Source organism: Gavialis gangeticus, unplaced genomic scaffold, assembly GCF_001723915.1.
Source record: "Gavialis gangeticus isolate Ggan-Ray unplaced genomic scaffold, GavGan_comp1, whole genome shotgun sequence".
Taxonomy (NCBI): Eukaryota; Metazoa; Chordata; order Crocodylia; family Gavialidae; genus Gavialis; species Gavialis gangeticus.
This window is the reverse complement of record NW_017729024.1, coordinates 68,921,039-68,934,722: the sequence shown is the minus strand read 5'-3', so window position 1 is coordinate 68,934,722 and position 13,684 is coordinate 68,921,039. Positions and strand designations below refer to the sequence as shown.

At 39.2% G+C, this 13,684-nt stretch overlaps 1 protein-coding gene across 2 annotated transcripts in view; it reads left to right on the top strand.

Annotated features, from left to right (window-relative positions):
- Positions 1-13,684, top strand: part of NUDT12 (nudix hydrolase 12) — a 33,377-nt gene that overhangs the window by 9,658 nt on the left and 10,035 nt on the right. For both annotated transcript variants that reach the window (XM_019517238.1, XM_019517237.1), the window contains exons 3-6: positions 3,875-4,464; positions 6,296-6,463; positions 8,981-9,094; positions 12,477-12,676. In XM_019517238.1, coding sequence (XP_019372783.1) covers positions 3,875-4,464; positions 6,296-6,463; positions 8,981-9,094; positions 12,477-12,676 — 1,072 coding nt within the window. The remainder of the gene's footprint in view (positions 1-3,874; positions 4,465-6,295; positions 6,464-8,980; positions 9,095-12,476; positions 12,677-13,684) is intronic.

Below are 13,684 nucleotides of genomic sequence, written 5' to 3'. Positions count from 1 at the left end.
GGGGGCCTCCCTCGCACCACCCCCCTGCTTAGCAGCTGGTACCTCCTGGGTCTGGGGAGGCACATGGGGTCTCCCCCAGGCTGATCGCCAAGCCAGGGGGGCCTTCAGCATTGGACCTGGAAGTGAACCGGAAGTACTTGCAGTCCGCTTCCGGATTTGCCGCCAAGCACACGGGGCAGGGGGGCCTCCGTGCTCCTGTGGGACGCCCCATTCATCCCACCATCACAGCGTTCACAAGCCGCACCTGGTACCTCGAGGTACATAGAAAAAACATTTAAACCTGTGCCTGTGGCCAAATCGCTGATTCCTTGAATCAGCATCAAATCTTCAGATTCTGATTTGGCCGATTCGAATTGGGACAGTGATCCGAATCAACAAATCAAATCACTGTTCCCAATTTGGGCCAAATCCAAATCTGAATCAAATATGGCCCATTTTGCATACCCCTAGTCCGTAGTCATATTCTGGCCTGTGGGGCTGCTCCCACACCACTCATCCTGCTTTGGATCAGTCATGCACCACTCATTTGACCCTCATCTGACACTCCTGGTTTAAAAGATATAAATAAATTCTTTCAGTAAAAGTTACCATCTCTGCCTTGTTTTCACTTTTCTCAGCCCAAGACTGGTAAAACTCCCCAGACTATTAAAAGTTATTTTTACGCTTGATGGTAGTGATGAAAGAGCAGAACACAACTCATTTTAAAATTAATAAATCTGAATGTTCCAGTTTGTTTTTTCAGTGGATATTTAGGTCTGTAATTTTGTATCTGCTTCTATGTTGTGATGCAAATAAATGTGCTTTCGTATTTTTCCTGGCACATTTGTAAAAAAAGTACCCCAGTACCAGTGAGGGATTTTCTTTGACTTCTTAATGGTTTAGCACAAGTATTGTCAAATGAGTTTGTGCACGACCACACTACACTTTTATCAAATAAAACCCTAATCAGTGCTGAATTTTTCTGTTTAGTGCCCTGGCACTTATCTTGGCACTTGTGCTTCAGTTGTTTCAACTCCTTTCTCTCATGCACCAGTGCACTTGTTTCTTTTGAAGGTATAACATCTAAAAAAGAAGGAAGACCACTTACCATTTTCAAACCTTATATCAGTGCATCACTCAGGGCCAAAGAGAGACTAGCATGTTAAAGTAGCCTGCTTTGAAGTCAGTCACTGCTAGATATTTCTGCAAATGTCATTGCAAGCAATGAAAACAATATAAGAAACACCTCAAAGCTCTAGGGAGACTCTTGTGAGTCATCAGAAGGCTAGATGAGACTGACTGAAAGGGTAAGTCTTCTAAACTAAGGCCTGAGTCAGATATGGGGTCCAGTTGAGCTGCGATTGGCGCAAGACAAATGGGGAGCAAAATTGGCTTTAAATTATTTTTTGGACCCCTAATCCTGGACCTGGCTAAAGTTGGTGTTGTCAGTGGCATGATTAAGATTAATCTAAAAGGCAACTGTAATTTGCAGTTTGTAGTTTGTCTGTGGGCTGTTTTGTCCACACCCTTTTTTACCCAACTACACATTCATGGGTAGGCCCACCATGAATTACAGTTACTGTGGCCTGTTTTATTGTGGAGTCCTTGAGGCAGAAGGAGTTCTTGGAGTCAGATTTGTTTTGTTTTCAATAATGAGGGCTCTGCCAGTTTCAAGGGAGAGAGAAACTCTACCACTGAATGCTGACACTAATACTAAAATATCTGGATGTAAGTTTTCATTTCTATTAAGAGAATGCAGGTCATACAGGAAGAGAAGCTGTATCCAAGAAAACAGTGGCTTTCAAAGATTGTGGGTGGCTATGGTAGGTAACCAACTGCTGAACAGGAACTGCGAGTGTAATGCTATGGGTTAATATGACCCCAGATGTATAAGCAGGGATATTATCAAGGAGTATGGAGATAATATGGCATCTGTGTACAGTGCTAGTGAGACCACTTCTAGAATACTGTAGCCAGTTTTGCATTCATACTTTGGAAAAGGGCATTGAAAAATTAGATGGACTTTGGTAAAAGGTGCAGAGAATTATTTGAGATATGAAAAAAAGCAGCTTGCTGTAAGGAATTCAAAGGAGTTCAGTTTGCTTAACTTATTGAAGAGAACAAAAGAGGTGACTCAATCACAGTCTGCAAGAGCCTGCAGAGGCAGTAGATAGGACACTTTAGCTGCAGCGGCTGGGAACAAGAATAATTCATACTGGAAATGAGCAGGTTTTTAAACAATAAAGATGATTAATCACTGAGACAGATGGCTAAAGGATATGGTAAATTTCTGTTATTTGAAGTCTTCATCTGGATGTCTTTCTAAAACATAAGTTCCAGTTCGAGCACAAGCAGTCAACCTCAATGCAGGCATATCTGCATGAAATATGTAGTTACCTGTGTATCAGACAATAAGGTCCTAATGGTTGTTTTTGGACGTAAGATCTGTGAGGATTTTCCTGGCCCTTTTATTTTTGTTTTTCTGAGGTGAGCATTTTATCTTAATTTGTTTTTCTTTCCACCCCTGGGAATTTGGCTTTCCACAAAGTCAAAGAAACTTACTGGAACATTCATAGAGACTGCATTTCTACATTGTAAGGAGCCAACCTTACACCCTCTCCCTTATCTTCAAGGATCAAGTATTTTATAGGGATATTTTGCTAATCTCTTTCTAGAGCAGCAAGAGCACCTTCTTGTGACACCAGACATTTAGAGACAAGGATAAAAAGAGACCACATAGGCCATTAGGCTATGGACAGACTTGACTTTTAAACACTTTAAAAGGAGGGGAGGAGTTGCATCTACTGTTATGCCTACTAAATAAAACCGTGTTAAAGTTGCAACACTTTTGGAACAGTATTGCTCTAGAAGACACATAGGCATAATCATTGCATGTTAATAGTTAATACTAGCATGTTCAGTACTGATACAATTATTATATCTGTCTATCTGCTTACTTCCTTTCATGGATGCTTGAAATCAGGGGCAGATCCAGAGGGGGTGCAGTGGCGTGGCTGCATCTCCCTTTTGGATTGGACTGCACTGCAGAAGCCTCCAGGGACTTTTTAAATTTCCTAAAACAGGTGAAAATACTCCCTCCCTGCCTGCCTTTCCCCACTGTTCTGAAGGCAGAGAAGAACCAGAGCCTTACTGGGAAGTGGGGACAACAGCAGCAAGGATGGAGAGGGGTTCCCCCTGCACTGTGACCAGGCAGTGTGGGGGGAACTTTCCACTCACCCAGTTGCTATTGTGCCCTCTCCAGCTGACCCCAGCCCCTGCTCATCCTGGTTGGCTCTGGAACTTCCCTACCCCCAACTGTGGAGAATGCAGCTGGAGCAGGCAGGAGAATGGGCAGGGAGGGAAGAAGAGGAGGGGTGGACTGCCTCTGAACAGAAAGGGAAAGGAAGAGGGTATTTTCACCTGCCTTAGGACTTTAGAAACTCCTCAGTAGCTCCTGCAGCCTGGTCTGCCTGGACTGATGGGGCAGAGAAAGCAAGGAAGAGGGGGGTTGTGGCTTCTGCATCTCACTTTGGGAAATCCTGGATCCGCCCCTGGTTGAAAATCACTGTTCTCTCTGTAACTGAAGCAATTGTTGCTTTGATCCAAGTCTCCTTTTATTCTCCTTTTGTTGTACTGCGTCAAAATTGGCATTAGGCAGTTTGCTCAGTGATCTACTCTGCTGGGCTGTTGAGACTCTATGAACTTTTTTTATCATTACACCTTTGAAAGTTCAGTACCCTATATAGGTTGTGTGGCCTTAATAAGGACTATTTCAAAATTCCAAAGCTTAATGGCCTCAGATATGCATCCTCACAAGTAAGAATATACAGCAGAAAGACCCTCACAGACCACACTTACTCCACTAACCATGGTTTATCTTTTCTGTTTTTAACAGGTGTGACAAATCCATTGCCAATAAATCAAGGCAGACTGCACTGGACATTGCTAAATTTTGGGGGTATAAGCATGTCGCGAATTTACTGGCTAATATTAAGGGTGGGAAGACACTTATTTCCTTGCCAAATGAAGTGAGGGAATGTGAAAATTATTTCAGCAGGACACTTTTGGACAGAAGAAGTGATAAAAGAACAGATTATAAATGGCTAAGCAAAAAACAGAGCCATCCAACTACAATTTACATCCTTTTTTCAAAGTTAAGCCCACTGGTTACTTTAACAGGAGAAGAAGACAGTACCCAGCAGCCAGAAGTCAGGCTTTGTAAGCTATGCCACAAGGATGTCAAGGAATATATGTCAGAAAAAGTCACCTTGATTTTTCTTGGAGTAGAACTTCAACGAAATAAAGACTTGTTAGCTACTCACAATGGAGGAGTTTTAAAAGAAGTTGAAGAGGATGGATTAGTTGCTTGGTTTGCTGTTAGCATAGATTCTATCTCCACTGAGCAGTTTAAACAGAAGCATCAAGATAGTTATTTTCTTCATCCTCCAATGCCTGCACTCCTGCAGTTGCCTGAAAAAGAAGCTGGTAAGGTGCCTAAAATGCAAATTTAGCAACTCTTGAATCAGAAAGAAGGAATAGGTGAATAGCATTCAAGATACCTTGGCCTCTTTACTGAGTATATATCTGACCTTCAGCAAGTCTATCGCCAATCTGCACCTCTCACTGATACCTTTATATAAACTGACTATATTCAGATCATCCACAAAGGAGAGTTGAACTTTAACTCCTTGTAACATAACTTTGAGATCTTTTGAATGGTGCAAATTGTTATAGAAAGATCAAATTTAAAATGACAGAAACAGGCTTTCTGGACCAGCAGATTTAAGAAGTCATTTGCTCAAGCAGTCCACAAGGTCATCCATTCTGAACCCTCCCACCCACCATACCTCAAAGCTTCCTAAGAAAAAACTAAATATCAGTATTCCACAAGTGAATGTGGGGGGAACAAGTATATCACATGTTCCTTGCTACTGTAAAGGTAGGGAATGTGTTAAATGATCCAGAACAGTTCTCCATGTGGTAGAGGAAAGAATAAACTACCCAAGTCCTTGCCAATCTGTAAAATTCCTGATGCCAAATTGATTGCCCATCACCATAGATAAAATAGTAAGTATATAATAATAGTATTTGGCCTATACACAATAATAGTATTTGGCCTATACACAATTGAAAGATACTAGCATCAGCAAAATATGGTGATAAGATTTAATAACCTCGTGGGTTTTGTATGTAAACCATCCATGTGTAAATGCACAGATACTACTACATCAAAATCAAGTAAAAAAAATTCCCATATATAGATGACAAGTACTGAAAAGAGGATCCTAATGAACAGTTTTTGAATACTTACATGAGAAGAAAGAAAAAAGTACTTCTGGTGTGCATACTAGCACAGTAACTGGTACACATTAGAATAACACCCAGAGAGTTGAGGCCCAGTATTCAGGGTGCTCTAGAGACAGAAAGGAGACAAGGCATGCTAGAAAGGGCTTAAGGTCAAGAAATAGTGGGTATTGTGAAATAATGCACAAGAATATGTACACAAGTTAGCACTAGTATTATCTTAGTCATGAGGTAAAGGCTTTGTGCTGATTCCTCCTTTGTTTAGAATTTTCCTAAAGTGCTCCTGAGTAAAAATTAAATCTCAGTTTTCCTATGTTAATCAATGTAAAACTTTTTAAAATACAGCATTCTACAGATCAACTACAATTATAAGTGATTTTTCTTGGTTGCCTACACAACCTGACTGATTTTGCATTTACCCTTCATTAGTATATGTGGCAGATCCAGATGAATCAGGCCTTTGTTTAACATAGGTACAATGGAAAAGATGAAGTCTATTGAAGTGACAGTTTAAAGCTTGGTCTTAGTTCGATTTTCATGATTAATTGATGATTATGATTTCCTTGCTTTACCAAACATTTTCATAGATTCATAGATGTAGGGTTGGAAGGGACCTAAGTAGATCTTCAAGTCTGACCCCCTGCCCTGGGCAGGAGAGAATACTGGGCTCATATGACCCCAGCTAGGTAGTTATCAAGCCTCCTCTTAAAGACCCCCAAGGTAGGAGCCAGCACCACTTCCCTTGGAATTTGGTTCCAGATCCTAGCGGCCCTGACTGTGAAATAGTGCCTTCTAATGTCCAGCCCAATCCTACTCAAACAACTTATGGCCATTATTCCTTGTTACTCCAGGAGGTGCTCGGGTGAACAGGGTCTCTCCCATTCCCTGCTGGTCCCCCCTGGTAAGTTTATAGACAGCCACCAGGTCCCCTCTCAGCCTTCTCTTGTGATATTATAAAAGCTGAAAAATGTTATTTGATTTTAAATGACTTTTGGGTTTTTTTCTTTTAAAGGAGTAGTAGCCCAGGCTAGATCCATTCTCGCATGGCACAGCCGGTATCAGTTCTGCCCAACATGTGGTAGTACAACCAAGACTGAAGAAGGAGGTTACAAGAAGACCTGCTTAAAAAATGGTTGTCCCAGTCTGCAAGGTGTTCACAATACATCATATCCAAGAGTTGGTAAGCTTAAATATAAACAGATGGCTGAGGAAAATTGGTCCATAATCACTATTTAACTCATTGTCTTTGCTGTGCCTTGCTCCTTTTTAATTCTTCCTGTTACCTCATTCAGACCCTTCCCATCTCTTTTAATTATCTCCCAGACAGTGCATGTCTGCCAGCTTTATTCAGAGTTAAGTAGTCCAAGCTGCTTTTTGTCTGTGTTGTATGACAAAATAATACAACACAACTTCAGTCTGATGTGTGGTAATGTAATGACCTCAATAGAAAGTGATGTTGCAAGAATGTATGTTAGCTATCAAAATTGATAGTGTATCAGTGATGAAGCCATGATGGTTCATAAATTTTGCAAGAGGCAAGGATTTCTTAGGGAGATGTATTTTATTGGACGGACTATATAGTTGGGATAGAGTCAGATAAGCATTTGAATGCAAGACCTGATAAAGAAGGTGGGAGAGGGAGGGCAGGGCTTAACTTGTGCCCGGCCTGCCAGAAAAGTAGGCCACCGCTGATTTAGGGTAAGAGATAACAGTTGCAGCACAGAGAAACAACACCACCACTGCTACAAGTGAAAGTGGCCATAGCTTCTCTCTTTGTACTAAATTTATTTCTCTCAGCAATGAGAATGCCTGCTGGTTAAAATTTCACAGTAAGTCCAGTAGGTGGACCCCAAATGAGTTCTCTGGATCCTAAATAGGCAAGCTGCACAGTCCTCTCAGAATGGTATTAGTTCTGGACACACACAGTACCAGAATGAGTCCCCCAGGGAACTTTGCTGGCCAAAACGTAAGACACCTACAAACTTTCAGGTGCCAAAGAGATTGGGTGGAGATTTGTGGATCACACTGTCAGACTTTGGCACTTAAGTCACTCGTATGTCTGTGCCTGATGACTGTGCCTGGAAATCTGGGACAGGCAAGGGACCTGAACCCTCATGTCAAACCATAAATTAGTGTTTTAATTACTATACCATCCTTGTTATTCTTTTAAAAGCTTGAGTTTTTTTCCCTCTGCTGTGATCTCCCTATCTTTTTTTGCCCTGCATCATCTTTCTTTGACTTCCTTTTCCTCTGTCCCATCACCTTGTCATCTTTCCGTCTGAATCATTTTGTGTCTTTTCTTTGACATTTCTCTTTCCTTGCCTCTGTTGTTCTGCCATTTTATTAACCCTATTCAGTCCACCATTCTCTAGTGCTTTATGGACTACAGTGAAACTTAATAAACCCATTAACAGTTTTTTCTTCACAGTCATTAGCTTAATAAACTAAGACAATAAATAGGATTATATGAGAGACTGCTGAACCATCAGTTGGTTTTTGGTTCTTTTTATTAAAAAGATGACAGCCAGCAGGACTTACAGTTTCTACTGTGTCCCCACAGGTACATTCTGAGTAGGGTACCAGCCTTTGAAAAGTATTTGCCTACTGGCATTACTAAATCAGTCATTCTGACAGAAGGAGAAATACAAGAGGGGCAAAAGGCAAGAAACTAAAAGCAAGTAGAATGTAGAATAGGATGGAGAGAAAGAACAGAAAGCAAATCTAAAATATACATATTAACATGGTTATAACAAGGAGTCCAAGATGGGAAAGAAATGGTAGGGGCATGATATAGAAAGAGGGGAAGGACCAATGTAGAAATAATAGGAAAAAATGGGGAGAAAACACAAAAATAGAAGTAGTTACACAAGAAAGAAAGACGTGAGAAGGAGAGGAAGAAAAGAAACAAAAAAAGGAAAGAGAAAACACAGAATATGCCAAGGAAAGAGAGTGACAGCTAGAAAGAGAAATTTGACCAAAGTAAGAATTAAAAGACATTACTGCATTGCAATCATAATAATACATAGTTGTTTCCTATCTGTGAGCAAAGAAGAGATCGTGGTAATTTGTCTTTGCTGAAAAAACTGTTGTTTTGTGTTGGACGTATAATTAGGTTAAAACTGAGAATCCTTTAACACAGCGCTGTCCAATTTCTCAGCAGCTGGGAGCCAAATGCTCTGTGGGCCACCCCAGTGGAGGGCTGCATACTCAGGAGCTACACAAATGGATCCTCACTGCACTGAATGTCCATATGGGTACCCCAACCACCACTGCACTCCAGAGACTCCATCTGCTGTTGCAGCCACAGAAATGGGGGAGTGGTGGCTCACTGGGAGCCCAAGGCCACAACTTAACTCCTTACAGGCCACAGATGGCTTGCAGGTTGCCAGCTGGACAGCCCTGTGTTAATGGGTTGCATGGTTAAGTGATAAGTCATTTATATCCTAAATTTCAAGGCGTGGCTGGTAGGGTACCCCTGCTAGACATATATATTACAAAGTCAAACTAAACAGTACCTTGTTTAAAACCACTGCTTTCCCCAAGCATTTACCAAATTAAGAGTTTAAGCTGTTAAAGATATTGTATCTGTATTTACATTCATTAATATTAAATAGGGATTATCCACGACTGAATTTGTTTCTGTATTTTGAGCCAAGAAATGCTAAATTTGAACAGATTTCTTTCATGTGCTTTCCAGATCCTGTAGTGATAATGCAAGTCATTCATCCAGATGAGAACCAATGCCTCTTGGGTAGAAAGAGTACGTTTCCTCCAGGCATGTTTACCTGCCTTGCTGGATTTGTAGAACCTGGTGAGATTTTCCTCATGATGTTGGTGTCAGTTCATTTTGTATTTACCCAGTCCACTATTGAAATTGTTTGTGGTTTTTCAAAAGGATTTTCCTGGATATTGATTTTAAATACACTGAAAAGAATTTCAGAAGTTTCATAGTTTTTAGGGGTGGGAATGGACCTTACAGATCATTGGGTCAGCCCCCTCTGCATTTGGGCAGCAAAGACTGCTTGAGTGGCTTGGACATGGGGGCTTACTTATTCCAAGGTGACCCTGTTTCCGAGTCTCAAAATATGACACTGTTCATACCACCAACTACTCTGGCATGTTCAGCTGTCTCCAAGCTTCAGTCTCAGCTGAGTGCAGGTGCACAGCACTGCAGGAGGCGAGCAACCCCTTCCACTTCCCCAAGCTGGAGAGTGCCGCTTTGTCCAGTTCTCAGAGGGGTTTAAAATGGGACTGGCCCAGCAAAAATGAAATGTATGGCCATCTTCCTTATTTCTTTTACTTAAAGAAAAAATAACTGTGCACAACCCATTTAACGGTCTCAAAGACTTTGATATTAGTACTTCATTGAGATAGGACTTCTACTGTTGTGTTCCAGCAACAGTCCCCAAGACAGTCAGAAGTGGGCACTGTGTTGTCAAAGCAGAAGCGATGTTTCAATAGGAAGTGTTCATTTCTTAAGACGTCCCACCTAACTACAACTCTTTCTAGCAGTGTGCAGAGATCCCCAGAATAGTTCTGAATGTCTATACAATACAATGCATGCCATGCAGAGACAATAGCCTGGGTCCCAAAACTACTATGGCTGTACCAGTACAGCGCTTCCCCTGGACTGACAAAACCAAGCTGTCAGAGTTAGTTAGCATGCATATATTTCTACAAGTAGTTGTGTTGCAACATATAGACATACCCATATTTCTCTCTCAGAACTGACTCCTCAAATAAGAACTGTTAACTTGTAAAGCCAATAAGTGATTTCAGATTTAAAAGCCAAAATCCCCCAAACTCAATACTAAATACTCAGTTTTGTATGTTCTCGATTTAAAATGGCCAAAGAGGTTTTTCTTAAGTTTTCAAAAGGGCCCACCACCAAAAACAACTGTCCTGTAGAGTCAAACCAAGCATGAGAAGTTCAAATGAGAATTATTTTCTGAGAAATTTTCTTATGTTAAGATCAAGGGAAAGGTTTTCACTAACAGTCATTTTAAGGATTTAGCTGCTAATATAGGGAATTAAGTACACATTTCTATTTTTTTATAGGAACTGAATTAGTTATCTTTTGCTCATTTCACTGCATGTTGTGATTCAATTACTTAAATAGCTTCCAAACAGTGTTGTAATTATTTGCGTGCTCTATTTATATTGTTCCACATCGGTTCAAATAAATATACATGTTGTCTTTTAGGATATCTTATGCTGAATATTCCACACACCTTGTCAGACTTTTTTTAAAGGAACATTCTTAAAATTGGATATTTCTTTAGCAAAGTAATTTCAAATCATTCCATTTTCTGAAAGTGAATTCTTTAAGTCCCAGAACCTGATTTTTAAAAAATATATATTTTAAAATATATCTTTATACTGTTTTCTTTTCCCTGGGTGATAATATACAAGGATTTTTTTTCCAGCAAGGTAGAAACTAAGATTGAATTCAGCTGGACTACGTATGTACTTAGAATGAAGTAAGTAGTTAAGTGACTGCAATATCCTGAAAAGGCAAAAAGTATTGTAAAATGTTAAAGAAAAAGAGAAAAGAACTTTTGGTAATCTTCTTTCAGTAACAATAGTCTCAAATATTTATAGTGATAGTAAATACAACATTTTCAGACAGAAATGAGATTTGGGGGCTAATGAATCCCTTTCAGGTGAAATCTTGTCCTTTGTTGTCTAAATTGTTCAGATAAACTGAACTCATTCACTGCGGTGAGTTTTTGGCACAAACCAGCAGTGAAGAAAAGGACCCTGCGTGTTTAGAATAGAGGTTATATCTTACATTGAGTTACATGTTTTTGTCACAGGTGTGATTTGAACAGTTTTTTGTATCAAATGTCATTGGGGGTTTTTTTGAGGTGTGGGGACAGAATTCTCTCATATGTTGTAATACGTCTTATTCACAGACCATAATGCATAGCTAAGTCTACAAATTCAGCTAATGAAACTAATGCTGTATGGATGAACAATCTCAGAATCCTTTTTTGTTTGTTTGTTTCCCTTCTTCTAACTTCTTTATTTTTCAGTTCTAAGCTCAACTAAAGACTGTAGTATTGGAAATCTTAGAGGGCAGAATACTAAGTTATTTCCATGCTAATTTTGCTCAGTAAGGAGATTTGTGTACTTTGGAGAAACAATTAATGATCCTCCCAAATACTTCCAGGAAGTGTCTCTCATTAGCTTGGTCAGGGAACTTAAGGCAAAGGCTGGTAAAAAATAACTGGATATTATTCACAAAAGAGAAGCACAAAGTACTAAGGAACAATGATATTGTATTCCTAGCATTGGTCACTGTTCAGTCTGGCAGAAGAATGGTGGATTGCTTTGTGCTATAGATTTTATAGAATAAAGGTAATATTTAATCACGTTATAGTCATGTCTGGGCACTCATTGTTTGTCAAAATGTTGTCTTTTATGAAAAACTATGATATATATGAATCCTTAAATTAAAAGTAAAAGTTAGGGAAATGTCAAAAAACTTCAGTCAAAACCCATGTACAAATAACATATTATACATTTAAGTAATACACATGTACTTGTGGTATGTATGATGATATTTCTTAGGAAGAGTTAAAGCTTTCTGTTAATAATGAAATTAGAAGAACTTCTTTATACATTGGTTGGTGCAAAGGACATTCCTTGAGGGAGACGAAGAATCTATTAGAATGCTTAAGGTGTGAATATATTTAAATAATCTACTTTCATTTTACGCTCAGTTTTCGTATTTTAAACACTTGGTTTATTTTTAACTGTAGTGATCTATGCCATTATATTTATAGGACAAACCTTAACTTAAAGTTGACAAAATTCCTTTTTGCCATAATAATAAAATGATTGCTTCAAAAAATAATTTGAGTTAAAGCGCCTTATATTTCCTACATGTGTCCTAATTTCAAGGAGTACTGCCAGCCTGCATACTTACAGTAAATTCACATCTTAGAAATTTACAGGATGATGGTGGCACCGTGCATTTTTTTTCCATTTTGAAAATGTTGCTTTGGTATCTGCCTTTTATAACACTTCTGTGTCTCATTCTTCAGATCTGTGCCCCAGTCTGTGAACTAGACCCTTGTAGATAATTGTTCAAAGCAGTTTCAAATCTTTTGAGTCAGTTGAATGTATAGAGTGTAATCCTTGCTTGGAGCATTTTCATCAGCTGCTTGTTCTTTGCCCTGCTTGATTAGGTGAAACAATAGAAGATGCGGTTCGAAGAGAAGTAGAAGAGGAGAGTGGAGTCAAGGTTGGCCATGTTCAGTATGTCTCTTGTCAGCCATGGCCAATGCCCTCCTCCCTAATGATTGGTTGCTTAGCTGTTGCTGTGTCTACAGAAATTAAAGTTGACAAGAATGAAATAGAGGATGCCCGCTGGTTCACTAGAGAACAGGTAAAGTTCAATTTAATTTCCTTCTTGTATTGATTGTTCTGTGACTGTGTTGGTTCTGGCATACAATAGATATGTGCTTTTTTCAGCAAGTTGAACAAGTACTTATACTCCCTATATCATACAATTATATTGTAATTGTAAATTGCATATAACGAAGAAAGGCAGATACTCATAAAAGACAACGCTTGTATAACTACTGTGTGCGGGCATTGTGAATGCCGTTGCCATGCTTAGGTATCCACAGCTTGTCTTTGAGAGCATTTTTGTTATCCTGGTCCACTTCTGGTTATTTTTCTGAGGATTTTTTTGGATGCAGATATGAGAAGTATCAAGTCTTTTACCTGCCTTTCCATTTTCTTGTCACCTAGAGCACTGCTGATAATCCAGTGTTCCATAATAATTTTACTTCCCTCACCTACAATTCCCTTGTCTTTTTTTATTATGGAATCATTCATTAGCTTCAAGAAGGAAGGCACCAGTGTGTGACATTAGTACAATATTTTTATATGGCATGCAGCCACATACTTTTTCAAAACAGTTAAACAGGACAATTTTTCACCTTTTGCATAAGCAATCATAGTAGAAATTAAAATTTATAGAAAATTACTCAGCTCAACTGAAATTGTAAAGTAAATTTTCAGTTGTCTGAATTCCATAACCATCTCCATTTTAGTTTGGGAAAACAGGATTTTGTACACTGAGAACCTGTTGTCTTCAGCCTAGATTTCCTTACCCCTTCCAATCCTGAATAATGACTGAGTTCTGCAGTGGTGGATCATGCAGCTCTATTCCCAGTGTACTGAACTCTATTTGAACTTACATATTAAAAGGCAACATGTTTACCTAGTACATAGGCAAAGATAGCATTGTCAAGGATTATTACTTTGGAATTTTACTCTTACATATGCACTAAAATTAACTTTCTTGTGCATTGCTTTTTTTCTCTGCCTAAATATATAAAGGACATGGAAAATAATTATTATTAGCAAAACTGAGTAAGGTTAAGCT